The sequence below is a fragment of the Triticum aestivum genome, chromosome 5B (genome assembly GCF_018294505.1).
Source record: "Triticum aestivum cultivar Chinese Spring chromosome 5B, IWGSC CS RefSeq v2.1, whole genome shotgun sequence".
Taxonomy (NCBI): domain Eukaryota; kingdom Viridiplantae; phylum Streptophyta; class Magnoliopsida; order Poales; family Poaceae; genus Triticum; species Triticum aestivum.
In genome coordinates this window covers 493,290,835-493,317,034 of record NC_057807.1, presented here as the reverse complement: position 1 = coordinate 493,317,034, position 26,200 = coordinate 493,290,835, and the positions used below count along the sequence as shown (strand labels likewise).

At 45.2% G+C, this 26,200-nt stretch overlaps 1 protein-coding gene and 1 long non-coding RNA gene across 3 annotated transcripts; one reads left to right on the top strand and one right to left on the bottom strand.

Moving 5' to 3' along the window:
- The first annotated feature begins 5,337 nt into the window (after positions 1–5,337).
- LOC123116584 (transcription factor MYC2) lies at positions 5,338–6,609 on the top strand. The gene has a single exon (XM_044537523.1). It carries the CDS (start codon positions 5,397–5,399, stop codon positions 6,234–6,236), a length of 840 nt encoding a protein of 279 aa, XP_044393458.1. The 5' UTR covers positions 5,338–5,396; the 3' UTR covers positions 6,237–6,609.
- Positions 6,610–7,185: 576 nt separating this feature from the next.
- Positions 7,186–9,623, bottom strand: LOC123112739 (uncharacterized). Of its 2 annotated transcripts, none has more exons than XR_006455661.1 (4): positions 9,467–9,623; positions 9,026–9,319; positions 8,125–8,379; positions 7,186–8,003 (listed from the first exon to the last, which is right to left on the bottom strand). It is a non-coding gene; the product is annotated as an uncharacterized lncRNA (long non-coding RNA). The 2 variants fall into 2 exon arrangements; XR_006455662.1 differs by having other exon boundaries at positions 9,026–9,348; positions 9,467–9,595.
- Between the last annotated feature and the right edge of the window lie 16,577 nt (positions 9,624–26,200).

Genomic DNA, 26,200 nt, shown 5'->3' with positions numbered 1-26,200 from the left:
CATTGCTACTGTCGGTGTCAAAACCGGCGGATCTCGGGTAGGGGGTCCCGAACTGTGCGTCTAGGCGGATGGTAACAGGAGACAAGGGACACGATGTTTTTACCCAGGTTCGGGCCCTCTTGATGGAGGTAAAACCCTACTCCTGCTTGATTAATATTGATGATATGGGTAGTACAAGAGTAGATCTACCACGAGATCAGAGAGGCTAAACCCTAGAAGCTAGCCTATGGTATGATTGTTGTTCATCCTAGGGACTAAAACCCTCCGGTTTATATAGACACCGGAGAGGGCTAGAGTTACACAGAGTCGGTTACAATGGGAGGAGATCTACACATCCGTATCGCCAAGCTTGCCTTCCACACCAAGGAAAGTCCCATCCGGACACGGGACGAAGTCTTCAATCTTGTATCTTCATAGTCCAGGAGTCCGGCCAAAGGTTATAGTCCGGCTATCCGGACACCCCTAATCCAGGACTCCCTCAGCTACTATCATCTTTCAACTTAGTTTTCTCTAGGAACATATATAAAACATAGGGAAGCAACAACACGAGCTATTGATCTACAACATAATTTGCAAAATACTATCAGGACTAAGTTCATGATAAATTAAAGTTCAATTAATCATATTACTTAAGAACACCCACTTAGATAGACATCCCTCTAGTCATCTAAGTGATAACGTGACCCAAATCAACTAAACCATGTCCGATCATCACGTGAGATGGAGTAGTTTCAATGGTGAACATCACTATGTTGATCATATCTACTATATGATTCACGCTCGACCTTTCGGTCTCCGTGTTCTGAGGCCATATCTGTTATATGCTAGGCTCGTCAAGTTTAACCTGAGTATTCCGCGTGTGCAACTGTTTTGCACCCGTTGTATTTGAACATAGAGCCTATCACACCCGATCATCACGTGCTGTCTCAGCACTAAGAACTTTCGCAATGGTGCATAATCAGGGAGAACACTTATACTTTGATAATTTAATGAGGGATCATCTTATAATGCTACCATCAATCAAAGCAAGATAAGATGCATAAAAGATAAACATCACATGCAATCAATATAAGTGATATGATATGGCCATCATCATCTTGTGCTTGTGATCTCCATCTCCGAAGCACCGTCATGATCACCATCGTCACCGGCGCGACACCTTGATCTCCATCGTAGCATCATTGTCGCCTCACCAATCTTATGCTTCTACGACTATCGCTACCGCTTAGTGATACAGTAAAGAATTATAAGGCGATTGCATTGCATACAATAAAGAGACAACCATATGGCTCCCTGCCAGTTGCCGATAACTCGGTTACAAAACATGATCATCTCATACAATAAAATATAGCATCACGTCTTGACCATATCACATCACAACATGCCCTGCAAAAACAAGTTAGACGTCCTCTACTTTGTTGTTGCAAATTTTACGTGCCTGCTACGGGCTTAGCAAGAACCATTCTTACCTATGCATCAAAACCACAACGATAGTTTGTCAAGTTGGTGTTGTTTTAACCTTCGCAAGGACTGGGCGTAGCCACACTAGGTTCAACTAAAGTTGGAGAAACTGACACCCGCTAGTCACCTGTGTGCAAAGCACGGCGGTAAAACCAGTCTCACGTAAGCGTACGCGTAATGTCGGTCCGGGCCGCTTCATCCAACAATATCGCCGAACCAAAGTATGACATGCTGGTAAGCAGTATGACTTATATCGCCCACAACTCACTTGTGTTTTACTCGTGCATATGACATCTACGCATAAAATCAGGCTCAGATACCACTGTTGGGGAACGTAGTAATTTCAAAAAAATTCCTACGCACACGCAAGATCATGGTGATGCATAGCAACGAGAGGGGAGAGTGTTGTCCACGTACCCTCGTAGACCGAAAGCGGAAGCATTAGCACAGTGCGGTTGATGTAGTCGTACGTCTTCACGATCCAACCGATCAAGTACCGAACATACGGCACCTCCGAGTTCAGCACACGTTCAGCCTGATGACGTGCCTCGAACTCCGATCCAGCCGAGTGTTGAGGGAAGTTTCGTCAGCACGACGGTGTGGTGACGATGTTGATGTTCTACCAACGCAGGGCTTCGCCTAAGCACCACTACAGTATTATCGAGGTGGACTATGGTGGAGGGGGGCACCGCACACGGTTGGGAGAGATCGACTGATCAACTTGTGTGTCTAGGGGTGCCCCTCTTCCCCCGTATATAAAGGAGCAAGGGGGGTGCGGCCGGCAAAGGGGAGGGCGTGCCAGGAGGAGTCCTACTCCTACCAGGAGTAGGACTCCCCCCCCCTTCCTAGTTGGATTAGGACTTGGGAGGGGGAAGGAGTGGAGGAGAAGAAGGAAGGGGGCGCCGCCCCCTCTCCTTGTCCTATTTGGACTGGGGGGGAGGGGTGCGCGTCCTAGCCCTAGCCGCCTCTCCTCTCTTCCACCTAGGCCCACTAAGGCCCATTATGTTCCCCGGGGGATTCCGGTAATCTCCCGGTACTCCGGTAAAATCCCGATTTCACCCGGAACACTTCCGATATCCAAACATAGGCTTCCAATATATCAATCTTCATGTCTCGACCATTTCAAGACTCCTCGTCATGTCTGTGATCACATCTGGGACTCCGAACAACCTTCGGTACATCATAACATGTAAACTCATAATATAACTGTCATCGTAACGTTAAGCGTGCGGACCCTACGGGTTCGAGAACTATGTAGACATGACCGAGACACGTCTCCGGTCAATAACCATGAGCGGAACCAGGATGCTCATATTGGCTCCCACATATTCTATGAAGATCTTTATCGGTCAGACCGCATAACAACATACGTTGTTACCTTTGTCATCGGTATGTTACTTGCCCGAGATTCGATCGTCGGTATCTCAATACCTAGTTCAATCTCGTTACCGGCAAGTCTCTTTACTCGTGCTGTAATACATCATCCCACAACTAACTCATTAGTTGTAATGCTTGCAAGGCTTAAGTGATGTGCATTACCGAGAGGGCCCAGAGATATCGGCCTCTCCGACAATCGGAGTGACAAATCCTAATCTCGAAATACGCCAACCCAACAAGTACCTTTGGGGACACCTGTAGAGCTTCTTTATAATCACCCAGTTACATTGTGACATTTGGTAGCACACAAAGTGTTCCTCCGGTAAACGGGAGTTGCATAATCTCATAGTCATAGGAATATGTATAAGTCATGAAGAAAGCAATAGCAACACACTAAATGATCGTGCGCTAAGCTAACGGAATGGGTCATGTCAATCACATCATTCTCCTAATGATGTGATCCCGTTAATCAAATGACAACCCATGTCTATGGCTAGGAAACATAACCATCTTTGATCAACGAGCTAGTCAAGTAGAGGCATACTAGTGACACTCTGTCTGTCTATGTATTCACACAAGTATTATGTTTCCGGTTAATACAATTCTAGCATGAATAATAAACATTCATCATGATATAAGGAAATAAATAATAACTTTATTATTGCCTCTAGGGCAGATTTCCTTCAAGCCGGGTGTGGTCGCCTTTAAGTAGAGAATTCCGGTGAGACGAGCCATCCGGGTGCATCCATGCACGACGCCAGAGTGGGTTTCTCGGCCGACAAGCTTGTTTAATGGCGGCATTTGAATGGACGGGGCATTGAACAAGCATGGTAGACATTCGTCCCATCCCGTCCAGTCACGCGTCTCCGGCATTGAACAGGCGTAGACACCGAAGACACGTTGCGGGCGGCGCCCTTGGCGGCGAGCCGCTTCAATGCTGACGCCAGTGACAGGTCGCGTCCGATCTTCAATGGGGATCGGTCGCTCTACAACAGCATGAAGGCGGGCAGATGGCATCGTGCGGGAACGCACGCGGGCGAGGGAGAAGGGGTTTTGGTGGGCCAGTGCGGTCTAGAACAGGTGTGGGAGCGGTCTGGACTCCCACAAAGCCCCCCCCCCCCCCCCCCCCCCCCCCCCCGCGCAGTTTGTCTCCGGTTTGCGAGAGAAAACGCGTCCGGACCACGCCGCACACCGATAGAGGACTGCGTTGGACGACTTCTGCGGTCCGTACAACACATTCTGGACGGATGCAGGAGGTTTTGGGGTCGACGTTGGAGATAGCAAATTGGTCAAAGCACAATGTAAGCACAAAAACTGATCTCGAAACAACAATCTTCTGATTTTTTTCCTACTCATAGATGGTTATGTTTAAGTTTCAAAGTTAACTTGCACATATATACTTGAATCCATCCTCTACATGCATGATTTTCCATGGTTTTAAAATTTCAATGTTGTGTTTTATGTTAAAATACTCGGTCATGGTCATTTCCCGCACGTAAAAAAAACTGTGGGCAGGTCGTTTCATCCCTAACCCTATGTGGTTAGGGCAAATTCTCACATCCACTCATCATCAGCGAGTCCGTGGCTTCACCTCCCCTCTGCCTGCCGCTTCGAAGGCCGGTGGGGGAAGGGGAATCCTGGTGCGTTCGCTCCGGTTAGTAGTTTATGTTAGGCTTTTTAGTCCTCGCAGGTGTGGCGTTCAAGCAGACAACGATGCTTTTTCTTCGACTTTGTCTTCTGGGCTTTGATTCTCCTCAAGTTCGTCCGTTGGACATAGTCGACGGAGCTCCGACATATGTCATCTTCTTTGGGCGGTGATGTTTGGGTTTCTCGTCACGTGGTGTCGTTTGGTGCCAGGTGCTTCAGATCTATCCAAGGGTTCAATGGCGACGACTGTGGCTCCAGGGCGCTGGTCCTTAGGGGCATATGCATGAAGACTTCCCCGCTGTCATCAACATGGTCGAGCCGGCTCCGATTTAGTAGCAGCGACAGTGGCGCGTGGACGGTTTGTTCTGGCGGCATATTATGTTTGAGATGCTTTGTATTTTCGGTGAACTTTTAGATCCTTCTCGCAAAAAAATCACTCCCCGGGGTCCCAAAAGGTCATTTCAGCACCAAAAAATGACTTTCTTTTTCTTTTCTTTTGAAAGAAAATGACTTTCTGGTGAGTTAGTGACTATCCATTTTCAATATGTATGTGCAGGTCACTGGTTGTCTAGCTCACCACTGCAATTTAACTTGCTCGTTTCTTCTCTCGTTTTCTCACATAGTGACGACTAACTGATTAGTGACTACACAACTGCTAGCTAACCTAATTGTCATCTATTGGTTCCTTCAAGATCTCAAGCCCGGGCCCACACGGACATGTTTTTTGCGGGGCAAAGATGAAACGAAAACGACAGAGGCCATTTCCGTGAGATAAACGTATATGCAAGGTCTCAAACGCTAATGTGCCACCGGTATAAATACATGGTCATAGCGGAGTGGAACAACAGGTACGCATCTGCCATCTCCACTTGCGAGTTCTTGGAGCGACACGCACGCACCTCCCGCCGGCTATGGACGACGAGCTGCTCTCCCCGTGCTCCTCCTTCTTCCCGGTCTCGCCGCCGTCCGGCCAGTACGAGCACCCCCACCACCAGTTTATCGAGTTCGCCTCCTGCGAGGTCCCCGAGCAATGGCTGCTCCGCGACGTCGTCGTGCCGGCCAAGAGCGAGGACGCGGGGGACCTGTGGCCCGCGGGGTCCCTGCTGTCCACGGACTCCGAGCTCTCGGAGCTGCCGGCGGCGAGCCTCCCTGCCTCCACGGAGTCGACGCCGCGGCCGGCGCCCAAGCGGCGTGGCAGGAAGCCCGGGCCACGCCCCGAGGGCCCCACTGTCAGCCACGTGGAGGCCGAGCGGCAGCGCCGCGACAAACTGAACCGCCGCTTCTGCGACCTCCGCGCTGCCGTCCCCACCGTGTCCCGCATGGACAAGGCCTCCCTCCTCGCCGACGCCGCCGCATACATCGCCGAGCTGCGCGCCCGCGTTGCCCGGCTCGAGGACGAGAGCAAGCAGGCGGCCGCCGCGAGGTGGGACACTAACTCGGCCTCCCTCGGCGGTGGCGGCGCCTCCTTCCAGCACTTTCTAGCAGGAGACGAGACGGTGGAAGTGCGGATGGTGGGGCGGGACGCGGCGGCGGTGCGCGTGACCACGGCCGCGGGGTCCGCCCCGCACGCGCCGGCGCGGCTGATGAGCGCGCTCCGGTCGCTGGAGCTGCAGGTGCAGCACGCGTGCGTGAGCCGCGTGCAGGGCGCGACGGTGCAGGACGTCGTGGTGGACGTGCCGGCCGCGCTGCAGCACGATGACGGCGCCGCCATCCGCTCCGCGCTGCTTCAGCGGCTACGCGACAGCGCCTAGCTATAGAGCCTAGAGCTCCCCTACGTTATCTCGTGAGCAGGTACATCACGAGACAACTCTCGCGTACGATAGATGCCATGCATCGTAAATCTGGCGCCTTTGCTGCGTGTCGTCCATGGAATAAATTCTAATACCCATATAGTATATTGTAAACAGTGACCAGTGAAAAGCTTGTTTGGATCTATACTTACGGAGTGAGTATATGTATGCGCGTGTGTTACTAGTGTTATGTGCTTGTTAAACTGTTGATCTTTTTTCCATTTTAGGGAGTGTTTGTTATACTATTGTGTAATATATACGTGCATACATGTCCTGTATTGGCGTATCTTGTGCTCCTAGAGATGAATCATGAATGTTTGGTTCAAGGGAACCAGCTTAAGATCAATCTAATGGGCTCTCTATAAGCCAATACATCGATGGTACGCTGGTTTCAGTATTAGAAAGCTAGGGGCTGGCTCTTCGATTTAGATAGGTTTTATCACAAACGACTGAAGTGGGGGAGACAGAGTTGAAAAGAAGATTCATCGCTTCTTTCTCTCATGCAAAACTATGCATGAAACTTTCATCTTGCACGGCTCCAAAGTGACACAAGAAAGATAAATATTTTAAGGGTTTTTAGTCACTACAAGACCGAAAATGCTGTTTGGAGGCCGAGCTCCATGCAGCTCGGTATCATGGTCGTCAGTAATCGATTCAAGCTGGTGCAGAGACGCATTTATGTCATGTATTCAAGCTCACAACTGTAACACCCACACCGTATTCCATATTTACCTACAGTAGCATCCCATGTCGCTGACAGGCTGTTTAGATGTGCGATCCATTCACCCATCATGTCCCTCCAGTGCTAGCATCACTCACTCACACAGAAGAACATGGGCACGCTGACAGGCTGTCAAGGACGAACCACCATCTGAGCTGAATTTCTCAAGTTCGGCCACACACACGAGCATATATAACGAAGTTCATCTGGGAACTAATAATGTTTTTGACCATACCCACACAAGAATGCATAGTATCAGACAAGCACAAACACCATTTTTTTATGCCTTACACAAATAAGGTACGGTTTCTAATAACAAAGTGCCACATAAGCAAATCCATAGTATCAGGAAACAACACTAAAATCTAGTTTTTCCAGACCATAGGTGGATTGCTGCATGTGTTCTTCATGTGCCCTGTTAACCCACATCTTGAGCAGCGAGAAGATTTCTTAGGTGCCTTTGGCAGATCTCCCCTGGCTGGGCATGTTGTGCTCTTGTGTCCCTAAATTATGCATATAGAACATAATCTACTTCTCTTTGATGGTTGTTCATATGGAGCCTTGTCACGACTGGTTGTTGGACACCCAGCCGGTCGTTTCCTCGACGGTGCTGGGAATACATCTGATCCTTGCGAAATGGTGTGTTCAGACTCGGTTCGGCCAAAGTGGTGCTTGTTACCAACGCCAAAGCCAGCTGAATCTGCTGCCAGCTCTCTATCAAACAAACCAAGCCCATCCCTCACGGCGGAAACTGGCTCGACCAACACTTTGACATCTCGCATTTTCTCCATAGCAAGTGCATACGCTTCCACATTACTGTCGCCTAACTTAACGATATCGAGTGCCAACAGGTACAAAGTGTTGTGTCGACGAGAAGAATACTTCAGCGGCTCACGATCCTTTTGGTAGCGCAAATACTCCGGTGGTAGTATATCTCTTGCAGCTCTAGTCCATCGCTTCGATACATGTTTCGCAGGGAGCTCATGTAGTTTTAGGTGTATCATGACCTGAAGAACATCATACAGAGAAATGTCAGTTTCCGGTGTTTTTCCAAACCATGTCACTCTACAGTAACTGATTGTGAATAACAGGGAGGAACTGTTTAAGTGCATGGCTGCAAACCATTACATAGTGCTCAAATGTTCCACACTCCTGAACTCATCAGCTGTCTCACTCGCGGAGATCACAAACTCATTCTTGCACCATTTTTCCCTTGACTGGAACTTGATGTGCCTAGCAATGTACTCCAAGCATGGCCTGACTTCCATGAGATCATACACCCACATTCATACAGTGCTTCACCAACTTTCTCAAACATTGTCCTGGTATAAACCTGTGAGGCATGCACCTCAATTGGGATATTTGCTTCAGGACAATCCCGCCCTGCAAATGACGACCGCATAAAAGGGAAATTAGCTCTTCTCAACAGGAACAATGCAACAACACCTTCCCAACTCTGACTCTATGAAAAATGGCACACAAACTAATCATGACTGAATTCACTAAAGGACACAAAAAACAGAGTGGTGACGATGGGCTCACAGCCCACATCTTTTTGGTGTTATACATAGCAAAATCAGGAATATTTGTGGGAATATAATTACTGAAGATATATGTATTGCCATGCAAGTAGCAGGTGCAGACTCAGAAAATTTTAATTTTAACAAAAAAAAACAGCAGATAGCAGCAACCATTTTTGGTCTGCAAACCCACCCTTTTTTTGTGAACTGAGTCATTAGCCATGTGTCGAAATCGTCATACCATGTTATTTAAATTTTTAATCTGTAAGTCAGCGTTCATGGTGTGCTGCTACCGCATGTTGGCCACTACAATGTAGCTTACCTCTTCTCGTTATTTCAATGCTCATACTCTCTGACTAATTTTCAGTATGTGCACCGCCCAAATAAATCAAAACGAACTGATGAACAGCACTACAACAAGACTACCAGCAAGCTGATAAAGCATATATTTCAGGTCAAAATTATCAACAAGAAGAAAACAGCTACAAGGTGAGGGATAACAAAATAACCTCCTGGTCCAACAAGATTGATCTGTATTGGATACTCCCACGCCCTTTTCGTCTGCATCCTGGTCCGCGGCAACACACGCTATGTTTGCAGCTCCCGTGTCGCATGAATCGCCCATCCCTTTGTCGGTCTCTCCTCCCCCTTCGTAATCCATGTGGCCTCCAGCTCGTCCCAATGGCAGAGAAGAAATCAACTCCTCGCCCGCATCAGCAGTTCCACTCGTGCCGCCCTTAGTCAGTTGCGCGCCGACAACTAGCTCTCTATAGACAACCCCTCCGTCCAAACGCCGTACGAGCCTGCACAGGCAATCGAGAGCCAGCCAGATCTGATTTTTTTAGAAGAACAAGACAGGGGAAACTTCAATCCATCGAACTCCAGCTTAACAAATCACTCCCAAATAACCGAAACTTAGACAAGAAATAGGTTTTTTTCAGAAGATTAACCTGCTCCAGATTCCTTGAAGAAGAACTCCATGCCGTCCATGGCAAGAAGCGGCGCTCGCCCCTGGACGGTGTGTAGGTCGACTGCCCAAACAGGCCACCCATCGCTTAAAGGGCATCTCTGTCGCTGCACGGGCCAGGAAAATACATTTATTTCCCCCACCTGCGCCAGCGAAGTGGGCCAAATTCAAAGCCGCACAGGCAAAACATCTTATGCACGCGCGCAGCAGCAAAGCCGTAGGCCCACGTACAAACTCTCAACATGAGTAGGTGGCACAGCCGTATTTCCAGCTAATAGAGCTTGTATATAGCAAAAAGAGCAGGGGCCACGCATCGCGACGCCAGAGCGACCGGCGCAGATAGCGGCCTGCATGGAGCTCGTCCACCAAAACGCTCCTCTCCTACAAGACCTTTTTCTATATGCTACCCCCCCCCCCCTCTTAAATTACAGGGTTAACTTAATAAATGTCACTCGAATTCTGACATTGCGAGAAACGGCACAACAATTTTCAAACTTTGAGTAATGCCATCTTCAGTGTGTTTTTTTTCAAAGTCTGTAGTTGTGTTTTTCAAAGTTTGGAAAATTTGCAGTGGCATTTTTCAAAATTTGGAAATTACAGTGGCATTTCCCGGAATCGCCGGAATTCGAGTGTCATTTCTCCAATTAACCCTAAATTGTAAGATATTTTGGATACTTCAATACGGACAACATACAAACTGAAATGAGTGAAGAAATACACTAAAACACGTATGTATATATCTGATTCAAAAAAGGTCAGTACATCTTATAATAATGAATGGATGGAGTATTTTGAATTCTAATTCAAAGGAAGTTCTCAAAAGACTCGATTTTTATTTGGGGGATCTTGGCAAATTAGTAAGAAAACGCGGAAGTGACTAGATTCCACATTTCAACACAAAACTATTCAAATAGCAAATATAGTCTTTGTACTAGGTGGTAAAATTGGAGTGTATGTGTGTTTGCAGAATAGCCTCGAGTCTATGCAATCGATTTATTTTTCCAGATAGAGTATTTTATGATAAAACCATACGGCTTGTTCGGTTGGGATTTGAAGGGATTAAATCCCTTGCAAGTCCAAATCCTACTCTATCCCGTTCAATCCTCTACAAAGCCTTGTGGGGAAGGGGGGGGGGGGGTTAACCAAACAAGCACTTACGAAGTTCACAACGAACCAATGGCAGTGTGTGGAGAGCAGTGATACAATATGACACACACCATATTATACCAGGACATAATCCCGCCAAAATGTAGAAGGACAAGCATGTGCCTACCTAGAAAGTCTGAGACATGCGCCATTGTACGACAAATCTGTTAGTGCTTGAGACCGATCACAATTCAATGGTAAGAGCTTCTACATTTTGAATAGACCGAACATAAGTAGCATCATGCGGGAGTTCAAGTAGCTTCAACATGAATGACCCTTCATGAAATCGGTGGGAAAAATAAAAAAGATAGTGAACTGACACATGCTTTAGCGTAGTTAGGTCGTAAGGAGTTGTGCTTCGGTGTTTTGAAGGTGTTGTGCCAACCCGCCTGTTAAATCTAGCCTTGCTTGGTTGTAACAATGACTTTGTGACCTAATTAACCCACACTCAACCTCCACAAATTAATGACCTCGTCCCTATCGACTTATTCTGTAGGTCTCCCTCGCCTTTAGTGACCGATTCCAATGCCCCTAGGGATGGATCTTCACTCTCGTATGTAGATTTGCTCTAGTTCGTGAGAAACTGGCGTTGTCGTGCCATACGTACCTCGGTCCTTGTCGAGGTGGTACTGGTTCCAGCATCACTGTCGGGCACGTGATGGTTGCTTTCCCCTTGTCGGTCTACCAGGTTGTGTGGGGAGGGGATATCGTCGACCAAGATGATTCCTCCTCGGTTTGTAGTGGCATCAGCGATCTCTTCAATAGGATCATATGACTGCTTTTTGGTGTTATATGTGGGTTAGTGTCTCTTCGCTCGATCTTTGCCCTATTCTCGACATTGGCGATTTGCGCTTCGGATCGCCGCCGTTTCCATCTCTCATTAGCATGCGTTGACTTCCGGGTCGCAGTTGCAATGAATCCTTCGGTCCATGATAAGTACTAGGTGTGGCTTCAAGTTAGGCTCGCGGCATGCCATCTACTTGTGCACAACGGCGAATTCCCGTTGAGTCCATTTGTAAAAAAAATGTAGGGATGCTCTCTTGTAACTCTCGTACTTGGTTAATTTATGGCTTCTTGCAAGGCAAAAGACAAAAGAATCTTTTTAAAATAACAAAAAGTTGTGCTCTAGCTCCCTTGGTGATGAAACTATGCAACCAAAGTTTAGGGATGGCCGATGTTGGTTTGGTGATATATTCTGTTGCCATTTACTTGGACAATTTTTGTCACATAGAACCCACATTTGATTGGTCTAGTTTATTGTCATAGTTGAACCATGGGATTTGTACGCGGCTTCTTCGTTGGAATGGAGGGAGTGCGTGCTAACTTGGCATGCGGTAGCAGACACTCTTTTCATCGAGGGGCGAGTGAATCCATCTGGGGTCTAGTGTGGGCCAACCATCGAGTGTTTTCCCGCAAAAGACATTGACTTCTTGCCAATTAGGTCGGCAGTTGGATCATCTAAAACGTAGAATTCAAGGTAAACTGCATTTTGATCCACCTATTTGTTGCCATTTCTAGCTGAAGTTATACATTTGTTAGAGAAAAGCATGAAGTTATGATTAATTTTATAAACTCACATAATCAATATTATAATGTATACCCAGTCAAAAAAACATCGTTACCTACAAAATGAGACTAGTACTGCATGATGACGGACCGTACATGTGGCTTTAGCGTGTGCATCACCATCACAAGTACTCAAGCAATGAACCACACTATGCAAGAACAACTTGCGCTATTCGGCAAAATTCCACATGCTCGATCGATATTTTTCCTATTTATCAAACCCCCGGATTATTAAAGGATGTTCATGTCAACTCGCTCTCCATATAAAACGTTTTAGGTAGTGGTGACCTAAAATGTCTTACATTTATTTGCAGAGGGAATACATCCTACCAAACCAATGTGTATAACAGAACTTCAGATTTTGAGTAGCTCCTTGCTTTTTATATACAACACCCTTCCGTAAAAGAAAAACAGAAAGAAGGGAAGACCCTTTTGTTCCCCTAAAAGAGAAAAGACTTCATATTGTGAGCTAGTGGACCGTTAGTTTGTACTCCCTCTGTCCTTGAAAGTGTGTACTTCCAACTTTGTTGAAAAGTTAAACTTTTTTATGTTTCACCGTATTTATATAATAATGGACCAACATTTGTGCCATCAACCTAGTAGCATTGGATTCATGACAAAATATATTTTCATCATATCCGTATTTGGTTTCACAAACATTGACATATTTTTGCACAAATTCGATCAAACTTTTAAATAGCTTGACCCTCCAACAAAGTTGAAAATACACTCTTTTAAGGATGGAGGAAGTATGTGTACTTGCCGGGTTGTTGGGTATTGCTCCAGGAATTAAATTTTGGAACTCTAGCTAGTTGAATGGTCATTCCTACAAAAATGCTAAACATACGAAATTATTTTACGTACCCTATGAACTTTCGTTCCCCACTAACCCTCCTAAAATGGGTGGGCCCATGCCCTCAACAATCTCCAACTAAAGATGGACACATAATCTTGTAACGTCCCACATCCCGTAATCGACCGGAGGTGTAGCAAAGCTCATCATTCCTAGGCTGTTCTAGATCAGTGTACATGCCTAACCTACTTCTAGAAGTACAAATGTATTTACTCCCCGTGTTCGGTTTATAAGTCGGGCATAGATTTTTTGGTCTTCAATTTAACTAGAACAATATGTACTTCCTTCGATCCATATTAATTATCACATACTTCCTCATTAATATAATTTCGTATGTTTAGTCCAAATCCTACTCTATCCCGTTCAACCCTCTACAAAGCCTTGTGGGGAAGGGGAGGGAGGTTAACCGAACAAGCACTTACGAAGTTCACAACGAACCAATGGCAGTGTGTGGAGAGCAGTGATACAATATGACACACACCATATTATACCAGGACATAATCCCGCCAAAATGTAGAAGGACAAGCATGTGCCTACCTAGAAAGTCTGAGACATGCGCCATTGTACGACAAATCTGTTAGTGCTTGAGACCGATCACAATTCTTTGGTGAGAGCTTCTACATTTTGAATAGACTGAACATAAGTAGCATCATGCGGGAGTTCAAGTAGCTTCAACATGAATGACCCTTCATGAAATCGGTGGGAAAATAAAAAAGATAATGAACTGACACATGCTTTAGCGTAGTTAGGTCGTAAGGAGTTGTGCTTCGGTGTTTTGAAGGTGTTGTGCCAACCCGCCTGTTAAATCTAGCCTTGCTTGGTTGTAACAATGACTTTGTGACCTAATTAACCCACACTCAACCTCCACAAATTAATGACCTCGTCCCTATCGACTTATTCTGTAGGTCTCCCTCGCCTTTACTGGCCCATTCCAATGCCCCTAGGGATGGATCTTCACTCTTGTATGTAGATTTGCTCTAGTTCGTTAGAAACTGGCGTTGTCGTGCCATACGTACCTCGGTCCTTGTCGAGGTGGTACTGGTTCTAGCATCACGGTCGGGCACGTGATGGTTGCTTTCCTCTTGTCGGTTTACCAGGTTGTGGGGGAGGGGATATCGTCGACCAAGATGATTCCTCCTCGGTTTGTAGTGGCATCAGTGATCTCTTCAATAGGATCACATGACTGCTTTTTGGTGTTATATGTGGGTTAGTGTCTCTTCGCTCGCTCTTTGCCCTATTCTCGACATTGGCGATTTGCGCTTCGGATCGTCGTCGTTTCCATCTCTCATTAGCATGCGTTGACTTCCGGGTCGCAGTTGCAATGAATCCTTCGGTCCATGATAAGTACTAGGTGTGGCTTCAAGTTAGGCTCGCGGCATGTCATCTACTTGTGCACAACGACGAATTCCCCGTGAGTCCATTTGTAAAAAAATTGTAGGGATGCTCTCTTGTAACTCTCGTACTTGGTTAATTTATGGCTTCTTGCAAGGCAAAAGGCAAAAGAATCTTTTTAAAATAACAAAAAGTTGTGCTCTAGCTCCCTTGGTGATGAAACTATGCAACCAAAGTTTAGGGATGGCTGATGTTGGTTTGGTGATATATTCTGTTGCCATTTACTTGGACAATTTTTGTCACATATAACCCACATTTGATTGGTCTAGTTTATTGTCAAAGTTGAACCATGGGATTTGTACACGGCTTCTTCGTTGGAATGGAGGGAGTGCGTGCTAAATTGGCATGCGGTAGCAGACACTCTTTTCATCGAGGGGCGAGTGAATCCATCCGGGGTCTAGTGTGGGCCAACCATCGAGTGTTTTCCCGCAAAAGACATTGACTTCTTGCCAATTAGGTCGGCAGTTGGATCGTCTAAAACGTAGAATTCAAGGTAAACTGCATTTTGATCCACCTATTTGTTGCCATTTCTAGCTGAAGTTATACATTTGTTAGAGAAAAGCATGAAGTTATGATTAATTTTATAAACTCACATAATCAATATTGTAATGTATACCCAGTCAAAAAAACATCGTTACCTACAAAATGAGACTAGTACCGCATGATGACGGACCGTACATTTGGCTTTAGCGTGTGCATCACCATCACAAGTACTCAAGCAACGAACCACACTATGCAAGAATAACTTGCGCTATTCAGCAAATGTCCACATGCTCGATCGATATTTTTCCTATTTATCAAACCCCCGGATTATTAAAGGATGTTCATGTCAACTCGCTCTCCATATAAAATGTTTTAGGTAGTGGTGACCTAACATGTCTTACATTTATTTGCAGAGGGAATACATCCTACGAAACCAATGTGTATAACAGAACTTCAGATTTTGAGTAGCTCCTTGCTTTTATATACCACACTCTTCCGTAAAAGAAAAACAGAAAGTATGGAAGACCCTTTTGTTCCCCTAAAAGTGAAAAGACTTCATATTGTGTGCTAGTGGACCGTTAGTTTGTACTCCCTCTGTCCTTGAAAGTGTGTACTTCCAACTTTGTTGAAAAGTTAAACTTTTTATGTTTAACCGTATTTATATAATAATGGACCAACATTTGTGCCATCAACCTAGTACCATTGGATTCATGACAAAATATATTTTCATCATATCCATATTTGGTTTCACAAACATTGACATATTTTTGCACAAATTCGATCAAACTTTTAAATAGCTTGACCCTTCAACAAAGTTGAAAATACACTCTTTTAAGGACGGAGGAAGTATGTGTACTTCCCGGGTTGTTGGGTATTGCTCCACGGAATTAAATTTTGGAACTCTAGCTAGTTGAATGGTCATTCCTACAAAAATTCTAAACATATGCAATTATTTTACGTACCCTATGAACTTTCGTTCCCCACTAGGTCGTACCATATTAATTACTCCCTCCTTCCATCTATATAGGGCCTAATGCGTTTTTAAGACTGCCTTTGACTATTGACAAGATTAATAGTACATGACATGCACAATGTGAAAATTATATCACTGAAATCTTCTTTCACACACGAATTTAACGGTGTGCTTTGTGTAAGTTGCATGTCATATATTATTGCTCTAATATTTGGTCAAAGTTAACCTTAAAAAACGCGTTAGGCCTTATATAGATGGAAGGAGGGAGTATCACATACAAAATTGTTGGGCATAGATTTGTTGTCAAATGTATCCAATCAATTTTTTGTCAGAAGCATAAAGAGCGGACCGTTCCCTGGTTCTTTCCATTCCAACAATTAGTTGTACGCGATGTACATCATCAGGAAACTAAAGTTCATGATAAATGTTTTTTCTCCCATTGATTGTAGAACAATTCTTCTCATTAATATAAACAAAAGTTATGTACAAGGAAAAAAATAAAACAAAATCAGAACAGGGAAGGAATCCGTTGATCAAGGCATTCTTTGTTTTTCTCTTTGATGCTTGGCCAACATAATATCCCACTTCATTTTAAAGCATTAGGAATCTCTTTAAGGGGTTTCATTCTTGAAAATCTTGATATTTCTTTGGGTCCATATGTTCGAACAACCCATGATAATAACATCTCCATTGCAATCTTCTTCGGGAGAACTTGTCTTATAAGCAGAGGGTTTTTTTTCGTCAAATGTTTAACTTCTGGATTTTGTCAAATATTTTGGAAAAACTTCCAAGATTAAATATTAAGTCGAATACCCATTCTTGCGTTGTATTACTATACAGGCACACCTGAATGACTTGACAAATTTGCTAACCAGATCAGATTTCTGTGTTTGAAACGATATAGCTTTGTCCAGGAAATCGGGAGAGCAAGTTGTTAGGCTGCCCGTAGTGGGTAGTATCATAAGTTAGTATCATGCATATGAAACTAGTATATAATACTACCTTCATAATATACAGTACTAATATAGGTTAGTAACATAGATAACTTATGTATATCATGCAAGACACGTTGTATAATATTTATTATGATACGACATCATGCTATGATACTCGATTTTTTTTAGTTAGCCATCTCGTCAAAATTGACTAATTAACATGCACGATACTAGCTATAATACTCTCATTACGGGCAGCCTTAACCGTTAGTAGAGTGTATGGATGAGTGGTGCGGTCAAGAGCAGAACATATAATGCATGAGAACGTGTAGTATATTGATAGGACGATTAATTAATTCATTCCAGTACGTGATTCAAGCATTTGTGTTGTCAACAGCATTTGTACCATCGATAGTGAATAGTGTATGATAAAGGTAATAAGACAATGGGAAAGAAACAAGCTATGTAATCAAAGCGAAAGCTTGGAGCTTTTAGTTGTAGCATGTATAGGAGCGGATAAGCACTTTGGCTCTCGGATGTAGATGCACGTGATATGAAAAAAAATAGTACTTCCAGTAAAAGGCAAAAAATTATGATTTTTTTGGAAAATAAACTTGACTTTTATTGTATTCATATAAACAATTTCACTGATGAATGACTTTCATGGTATTCTAGGTGGAAAAAAATCAACACTGTATAGAAGTTACAAATCACACTTTTTGTCTGGGTGAAAATTAAATCAAGTTCCATCCAACTAGTAATTTCAAGGGTGCATGATATTTGTAGGTGAAAAAAATCAACACTATATACCGGGAGTACCATGTATCATATGCATGATACTCCTGGTACCGTGTATAGCAGCCTAATAGCTCCACCCAGCAAGTGTGCACGGGAAAATATCAGGTGCTACCGGCTCTTAGGTGCTACCGTGATACGGGCATCCGGAAGCCGTTGGATCTCTGATCTAACGGCATGTGAGAAGCTATTGTATCTGTGCGCAATTTTCAGACTCTAGGATGACGTTTTTGTAAAATGTTCAAGAGCTCCCGGAAATCATCGGATCTTATATCCAACGGCCCAGGAGCCCGTATCACACTAGTAGAAAAGGGGGCAATGGTCCAGGCCGGGTCAACCCATTAGTCCTAGTTCAATCCAGAACCGGGACCAATGGGGGCATTGGACCCGGTTCGTGAGCCCCGGGGGCCGGCCGGGCCACGTGGGCCATTGGTCCCGGTTCGACTGGACCTATTGGTCCCGGTTGGTGGGACGAACCGGGACCAATGGGCCTCGCTCCTGGCCCATCACCATTGGTCCCGGTTGGTGGCGTGAACCGGGACCAAAGGCTGCCCTTTAGTCCCGGTTCGTGGCACGAACCGGGACCAATTGTTTGCCTATATATACCCCTCGCCCGCGAGCAGAGCACTCCCAGTGCTCTGTTTTTCGTGGCCGGCGAGGGGAGAGCTTTGTGGTGCTCTAGCTCACCTCCTATGCACACGAGGTGTTCGATGGAATGCCCGAGCCACACTACTTAAGCTTTCCCCTCTCCAAGCTTGACCTCCAAGCTCCATTTTCCTCAATATTTGTCTAGGTTTAGCGGTCCGTCACGTCCCGTCCCCGTCTTCACTGCCGTCGATCGCCCGCGCCGATCTCGTCGCCGGCACCACCATGGTGAGCCTCTTGTTCTTATCTTCTTTCTGAAAGAAAAAAAATTCTTACTTGTATGTTTATATAGATACTTGTATAATTTTCTTACTTTTATTATTGCATCTTATATAGTGCGATGGTTTTGGTATCCGCCCCCGTCGGCCCTCGTGCTGTCTATGATTCGGATGTGGTATATATTATCTTTTCATAACTATTGGTTCATTTATTGTTTATGACAATTATGCCGACCAACGTGACATAGATTTTATTTATCTAGGAGGTTGTTGAACTAGAAATTCCAATCGACCCTATTGTCGAGAGGTTAAATTTAGTTGAAGAAGAAAACAATTTGTTGAAGGAAGAAATTAGAAAAATTGAGGAGGAGAAGATGATATTGGAGTTGCATGTTGCGGATGTCGTCGATGATCACAAGATCAAGATGGATGCAATGCGCTTGAAGATTAGAAAGATTAGAAAATATGTCATTCATACCGAGGCTTGGTATCATTATGCCGTTGGATCAGTTGTTACATTGGTTGCGATTATGATCGCATTTGTTTTCGCATTGAAATGTTTTACATAGTTTCAGTGTATGGTTTAATTAATTTAGATGCTCTGCAGAGCTTTATGTTGTTAGATGAGAACTATGTATGTACTTTGGTTTTAATGTGATGATGAACTTCTATTAATTTGGTCACTTAATTATTTATTCATGATGTTTTGTAATGATTTTTGACACACTTAATTATATATAATGCACGCAGATGAACCGGCAATGGATGTACGGTTCAAGACACACCTCCGAGTACATTAAGGGCGTGCATGATTTTCTCGAAGTGGCTGAGGCAAACAAGCAGAATGGTTTTATGTGTTGTCCATGCCCTATATGTGGGAATACGAAGTCTTACTCTAACCGGAAAATCCTCCACACCCACCTGCTTTACAAGGGTTTCATGCCACACTATAATGTTTGGACGAGGCACGGAGAAATAGGGGTTATGATGAAAGACTGCGAAGAAGAAGAGTACGATGACAACTATGTGCCCCCTGAATACGGTGATGCTACTGAACATCAAGAGGAACCAGACGATGTGCACGATGATGCTGCAACGGGCGAAGCTGCTGAAGATCAAGAGGAACCAGACGATGTGCCCGATGATGATGATCTCCACCGGGTCATTGTCGATGCAAAGATGCAATACGAAAGTCAAAAGGAGAAGCTGAAGTTCGATTGCATGTTAGAGGACCACAAAAAAGGGTTGTACCCCAATTGCGAAGATGGCAACACAAAGCTCGGTACCGTACTGGAATTGCTGCTGTGGAAGGCAGAGAATGCTGTGCCTGACAAAGGATTTGAGAAGCTACTGAAAATATTGAAGAAGAAGCTTCCAAAGAATAATGAATTGCCCGACAGTACATACGCAGCAAAGAAGGTCGTATGCCCTCTAGGATTGGAGGTGCAGAAGATACATGCATGCCCTAATGACTGCATCCTCTTCCGCGGTGAGTACAAGGATCTGTACGCATGCCCGGTATGCGGTGCATTACGGTATAAGATCATACGAGATGACCCTGGTGATGTTGATGGCGAGCCCCCCAGGAAGAGGGTTCCTGCGAAGGTGATGTGGTATGCTCCTATAATACCACGGTTGAAACGTCTGTTCAGAAACGGAGAGCATGCCAAGTTGATGCGATGGCACAGTGAGGACCGTAAGAAAGACGAGAAGTTGAGAGCACCCGCTGACAGGTCGCAGTGGAGAAAAATTGAGAGAAAGTACTGGGATGAGTTTGCAAGTGAGCAAAGGAACGCATGATTTGCTTTAAGCGCGGATGGCATTAATCCTTTCGGGGAGCAAAGCAGCAATCACAGCACCTGGCCCATGACTCTATGTATGTATAACCTTCCTCCTTGGATGTGCATGAAGTGGAAGTTCATTATGATGCCAGTTCTCATCCAAGGCCCTAAGCAACCCGGCAACGACATTGATGTGTACCTAAGGCCATTAGTTGAAGAACTTTTACAGCTATGGAATGGAAACGGTGTACGTATGTGGGATGAGCACAAACAGGAGGAATTTAACCTAAAGGTGTTGCTGTTCGTGACCATCAACGATTGGCCCGCTCTTAGTAACCTAAAGTCTCATGACTGCCACGTGATTATGACACAACTGCTTCCGGTTGCATTGAGGGGGCTTCTACCGGAAAACGTCCGATTTGCCATTGTGAAGCTATGTGCATTCCTCAATGCAATCTCTCAGAAGGTGATCGATTCAGAAATCATACCAAGGCTAAGGAGTGATGTGGTGCAATGTCTTGTCAGTTTCAAGCTGGTGTTCCCACCATCCTTCTTCAATATCATGACGTACGTCCTAGTTCATCTAGTTGACGAGATTTTCATTCTGGGCCCCGTATTTCTACACAATATGTACCCCTTTGAGAGGTTCATGGGAGTCCTAAAGAAATATGTCCGTAACCGCGCTAGGCCAGAAGGAAGCATCTCCATGGGCCATCAAACAGAGGATGTCATCGGGTTTTGTGTTGACTTCATTCCTGGCCTTAAGAAGATAGGTCTCCCTAAATCGCGGTATGAGGGGAGACTGACTGAAAAAGGCACGCTTGGAAGGGACTCAATAATATGCAGGGACGGATATTCTTGGTCTCAAGCACACTACACAGTTCTACAGAACTCTACCTTGGTGACCCCGTATGTCGATGAACACAAGAACAGTCTGCGCTCCAAACACCCGGAGCAGTGCGATGACTGGATTACATGTGAACACATCAGGACTTTCAGAAGTTGGTTGGAAGCACGTATCAGAGGTGACAACACTATTTGTGATGACCTGTACTTGTTGTCCAGGGGACCATCTTTGACTGTATTGATTTGGAAAGGATACGAGATAAATGGGAATACATTTTACACGATTGACCAAGATCAAAAGAGCACCAACCAAAACAGCGATGTCCGCTTTGATGCAACAACCGAGAGGGGAAAGGACACATATTATGGTTACATAGTGGACATATGGGAACTTGACTACGGACATGATTTTAAGGTCCCTTTGTTTAAGTGCAAATGGGTCAATCTGTCAGGAGGCGGGGTACAAGTAGACCCACCGTACGGAATGACAACAGTGGATCTGAAAAATCTTGGGTACACTAACGAACCGTTCGTCCTAGCCAATGATGTGGCACAGGTTATCTATGTGAAGGACATGTCTACCAGACCGAGAAAGAGAAAAGATAAGGAAGCGAATACATCATACGATGAGCCAAAGCGCCACATAGTTCTTTCAGGAAAAAGGGACATAGTGGGAGTGGAGGACAAGACAGACATGTCTGAAGATTATGAAAAGTTTCATGAAATTCCTCCCTTCAAAGTCAAGGCTGACCCCAGCATCCTGATAAACGATGAAGATTATCCATGGTTACGGCGCAATAAGCAAATGACACAAGCGAAGAAAAAGTGAAAACTTTCTCCCGCAACTATTATGATGATACCATGCCAACTTTGTAACTGACAAGTACGATACCATTGTCCGTTTTGTACATGCACATGCTATGTGGGTCAATTTATGATACCATGCCAACTTTCAACTTTTTCACAGTTCATTTGAAATGCATTAATGTCTTATGGTTCGGCCCTCGTAATAATTAAAAATAGCAACAATAAGTATTTTGTTGTAAGTAGAAACAAAATAAAATAAATAAAGCAAGAAAGAAAACAAAAAAATAAAAAAAGTGTTTTCAAATTTGAAAACTAATGGCACTAACAGAAAGTTTATAATTTTCCTAAAACTAAAAGCAAAAAGAATTGAAAAATAAAGCAAAAAACAAAAGAAAATAAATAATGCAGAAAACAAAAAAAACAACAATAAGTATTTTGTTGTAAGTAGAAACAAAATAAAATAAATAAAGCAAGAAAGAAAACAAAAAAACAAAAAAAGTGTTTTCAAATTTGAAAACTAATGGCACTAACAAAAAGTTTATAATTTTCCTAAAACTAAAAGCAAAAACAATTAAAAATAAAGCAAAAAACAAAAGAAAATAAATAATGCAGAAAACAAAACAAAAAAACTGGCAAAAAAATAAAAATAGCAACAATAAGTAAAGAAAACAAAAAAACAAAAAAAAATGCCTCCTATTGGGCCCCCACGGCCTGAATACGACATGAAACCCTACTATGGGCCAGGATTCAGGCCCGCAGTAGGCCCAGAAGGCCCATCAGGCAAAGCAATAGCAAGTAGGCCCGAAAGCCTGCAGTGGAGAGGAGCTCAAGAGGGGTGCGGCAGTGGGGCTTATAAACCACTACGCGCCCCTCTCAACTAGCGAGGTGGGACTAAACTTTGGCCCCGACGCGGGTAGCACAGGGGCCTTTGGTCCCGGTTGATGGCACCAGCCGGGACTAAAGGGGGGGTATTGGTCCCGGTTGGTGGCACCAACCGGTACCAAAGGCCGCCGCTTCCCGCCCGTTGGGCTGCCGAAAAAGAGGCCTTTGGTCCCGGTTGGTGGCACCAACCGGGACTAAAGGGTGCATTAGTCCCGGTTGGATTCACGAACCGGGACCAATGGCTTTGCTATATAAGCAAACACTTTGCAAAAATTCAGAATCTCATCGCCAGTTGCCCCCGACGACGCCAACCCTCCTTGACGCCGCCAGGCTGCTCCACCTCGCCGTCGCCGCCGCCGCCGCCAAGGCCGTCGCCTCCCCGAGCCCGCCCATCCTCGTCGCCGGCCTCCCCGAGCCCGCGCCGTCCTCGTCGCCCGCCTCCCCGAGCCCGCGCCCCGTCCCGCCCCCATGCGCGCGCCGCCCCGAGCCCCTGCCTCGTCCCGCCCCCGCGCGTCGGCGCCCTCGCCGCCCCCACCGTCGCCATCGTCATCTAGCCGCCCCCGCTGTGAGCCGCCGCGCCGCACCGGCTCTGTTTTTTTCATTTTTATTAGTTTAATTTTTTGTTCAATGTATATGTGTATGTATGTGGCTATGTGTATGTAGATGTTCAAAATATATAAAAAAATTGTTCAGAGCATGTTTTTTTTCATATATGTATTTTTTGTTCATATGTGTATTAATGTTTTCATATATGCAAAAGATAGATTTTTAGGAAAGTTAGGTTTTTTTTCTGTTCATAGATTTTTTTAGGTGATATTAATTATTGTAGAATACACTACTAAAAAAAGGGCTATAGATGGGATTGACACTAATGGCGCACCAGACAAGGGGTGCGCCATTAGTATATACAAATGGCGCACCATCTTCAGATACGCCATTAGAGTTGAAACTACTAATGGCGCACTTGGCCCAAGGTGCACCATTAGTATCAAAAAAAATTGAACTAGTGCGCCTATCCAAACATACTAATGGCGCATCCGGACACAGTGCGCCATTACTAGTTGTAACTAGTAATGGCGCACCCGTCGGAATGTGCGCCACTAAAGTTGTTTTTTTATTATATCTTTTATTCCTTTTTTTGCAATACTACTAATGGCGCACTGTACAACCGTGCACCATTACTAGTTTAAATTAGTAATGGCGCACTGTAGAACAGTGCGCCATTAGTATGTTTTTTTTGCAAAACTACTAATGGCGCACCGCCAGAAGGTGTGACATTAGTAATCTGGATTACTAATGGCGCATTTAGTGCTGGTGCGCCATTAGTAAGTGGGCAGCAACAAGATATTTTGGACAGCCTCTCCTACCCACACTCACTTTCTCCCCACTTCATTCTCTCCACCTCCTCCTTGTCTCGGGTTCCTCCTCTTTTTCACCTCATTTCCACCATAGATTCATTCAAATTAAGTGGTTAAATTACCTTGTTTTGATAGGTAAGTAAGGGGGGAAGCTATATTTATGTTGTTCTCCCTACAACAATGTGCACATGCACTTTTTATGGCCTAGCTAGATCTATGTATGTTCGTGGTGTTGCATATGTTTGTGGTGTTGCATATGTGTTTGTGTTTGGAGATGTACCGGTATTTGAAATGCGATAGTTGCCAATATTTTGCCAGAATGTTGATTCATTTCCGTTTCGGCGAGAATTTTGGCATTAAGCATTCTTTTTGGTCCTATTTTTAGGGAAAGTCATGCCAAATTTTTTCTTGGTTCTAAAATATCGTTTTGCTCTACCCCGCAGGCGATCATGGTCCGCACGATGACCGAAGGCATCGTGAATAGGTTTTTGAGGTCCGCGAAGGCCGAGATGCTTCAAAAGAACAAGACGAAGATAAGATGTCCGTGTCGAAGATGCAAGCTGAAGAGCCTTATTGCGGACCCGAATTCCGGGCAGGTGCGGGACCACCTGCTCTTGCGTGGTTTCATGGATGGCTATCGGTGGCAAGGTGATGAAGATGACTACGAAGTCGTCCATGGGGGCCGGGCAAGAAATGAGGAAGGGCAGCAAGACAACCACCGCGGCTCGGGCGGGCGAGAAGACGAAGAATCCCCAGGAGATGATCACGAGGTGATGCTGTACACAGTCATCATGTAGAAGATGCAGGACATGATGATGAGGAAGATGTCGGAGCAGACGACGGGCATGATCATGAAGATGATGATGCCGGCGGAGCAGACGACGCTGGACCATCGATGGGCTGGGTGCAGGACTCTCATATTCAAGAGCTGCTTCTCAAGCAGACGGATAACGCAAGAGCTGCCGCCCGAGAGAAAGCCAAGATGGATCAACTTGAGTTAGACGCGGTTACTCCATTGTATGAAGGATGCAGGCCCGAGGATACCCGCCTGAAAGTAATGCTCATGGCTCTGGAGATGAAGGTAAAACACAAAATGACCGACGCATGTTTCGACGAGAACATGTCATTCTGGGACGAACGTCTTCCCAAGGGGAACAAGTGCCCGACCAGTTTGGAGGAGGCGAAGAAAATCGTGTGTCCTCTGGATTTACCGCACGTGAAATACCATGTGTGCATGAACAATTGCATCATTTATCTGGACGAGCACGCGGAGTCTACCATATGTCCGGTGTGCGACGTCACTCGATACAAGAAGAGGAAGAAAGCTCCTCGAAAAGTGGTGTGGTACTTTCTGATCACTCCTCGTCTGCAGCGGTATTTCACGGACCCTAAGGTAGCAAAACTCCTGCGTTGGCACGCGGATAGGGAGGAGAAGAAGCGAGAAGATGACGCAAATGATCCGGAGATAGATAAAAAGGACAAGATGCTGAGTCACCCTAAGGATGCGAGCCAGTGGCAAGCGTTGAACTTCGAAGACTCAGAATTTGGGAAGGATCCAAGGAACATCGTGTTGGGCGCGAGCACCGATGGAGTCAATCCGTTTGGCAGCCAGAGAAGCACACATAGCACCTGGCCTGTGTTTGTGTGGATGTACAACCTTCCCCCCTGGTTGTGCATGAAGAGGAAGTACATTCACATGAGTATGCTAATTGAAGGGCCGAAACAACCAGGGAACGACATCAATCTGTATCTGGGGCTGCTGAAAGAGGAGCTTGACACGCTGTGGAAAATGCCAGCCAATACGTGGGACGCCGCAGAGAAAGAATATTTCCCTATGAGAGCCGCACTGCTCACGACGGTGCACGACTATCTCGGTTACGGATATCTCGCGGGGCAGGTAGTCCACGGATTTTCTCGATGCGTAAGGTGCATGGATGACACAATGTATCGCCAGCTAGATAGAGATCCCGGGTCTTCGAAAACCGTGTTCATGGGACATCGAAGGTGGCTTCGCGACGATGACCCGTGGAGGAAACG

What these genes read in the sequence shown, in the direction of transcription:
- LOC123116584 (XM_044537523.1), top strand. Translation starts at nt 5,397, where the DNA reads ATGGACGACGAGCTGCTCTCCCCGTGCTCCTCCTTCTTCCCGGTCTCG.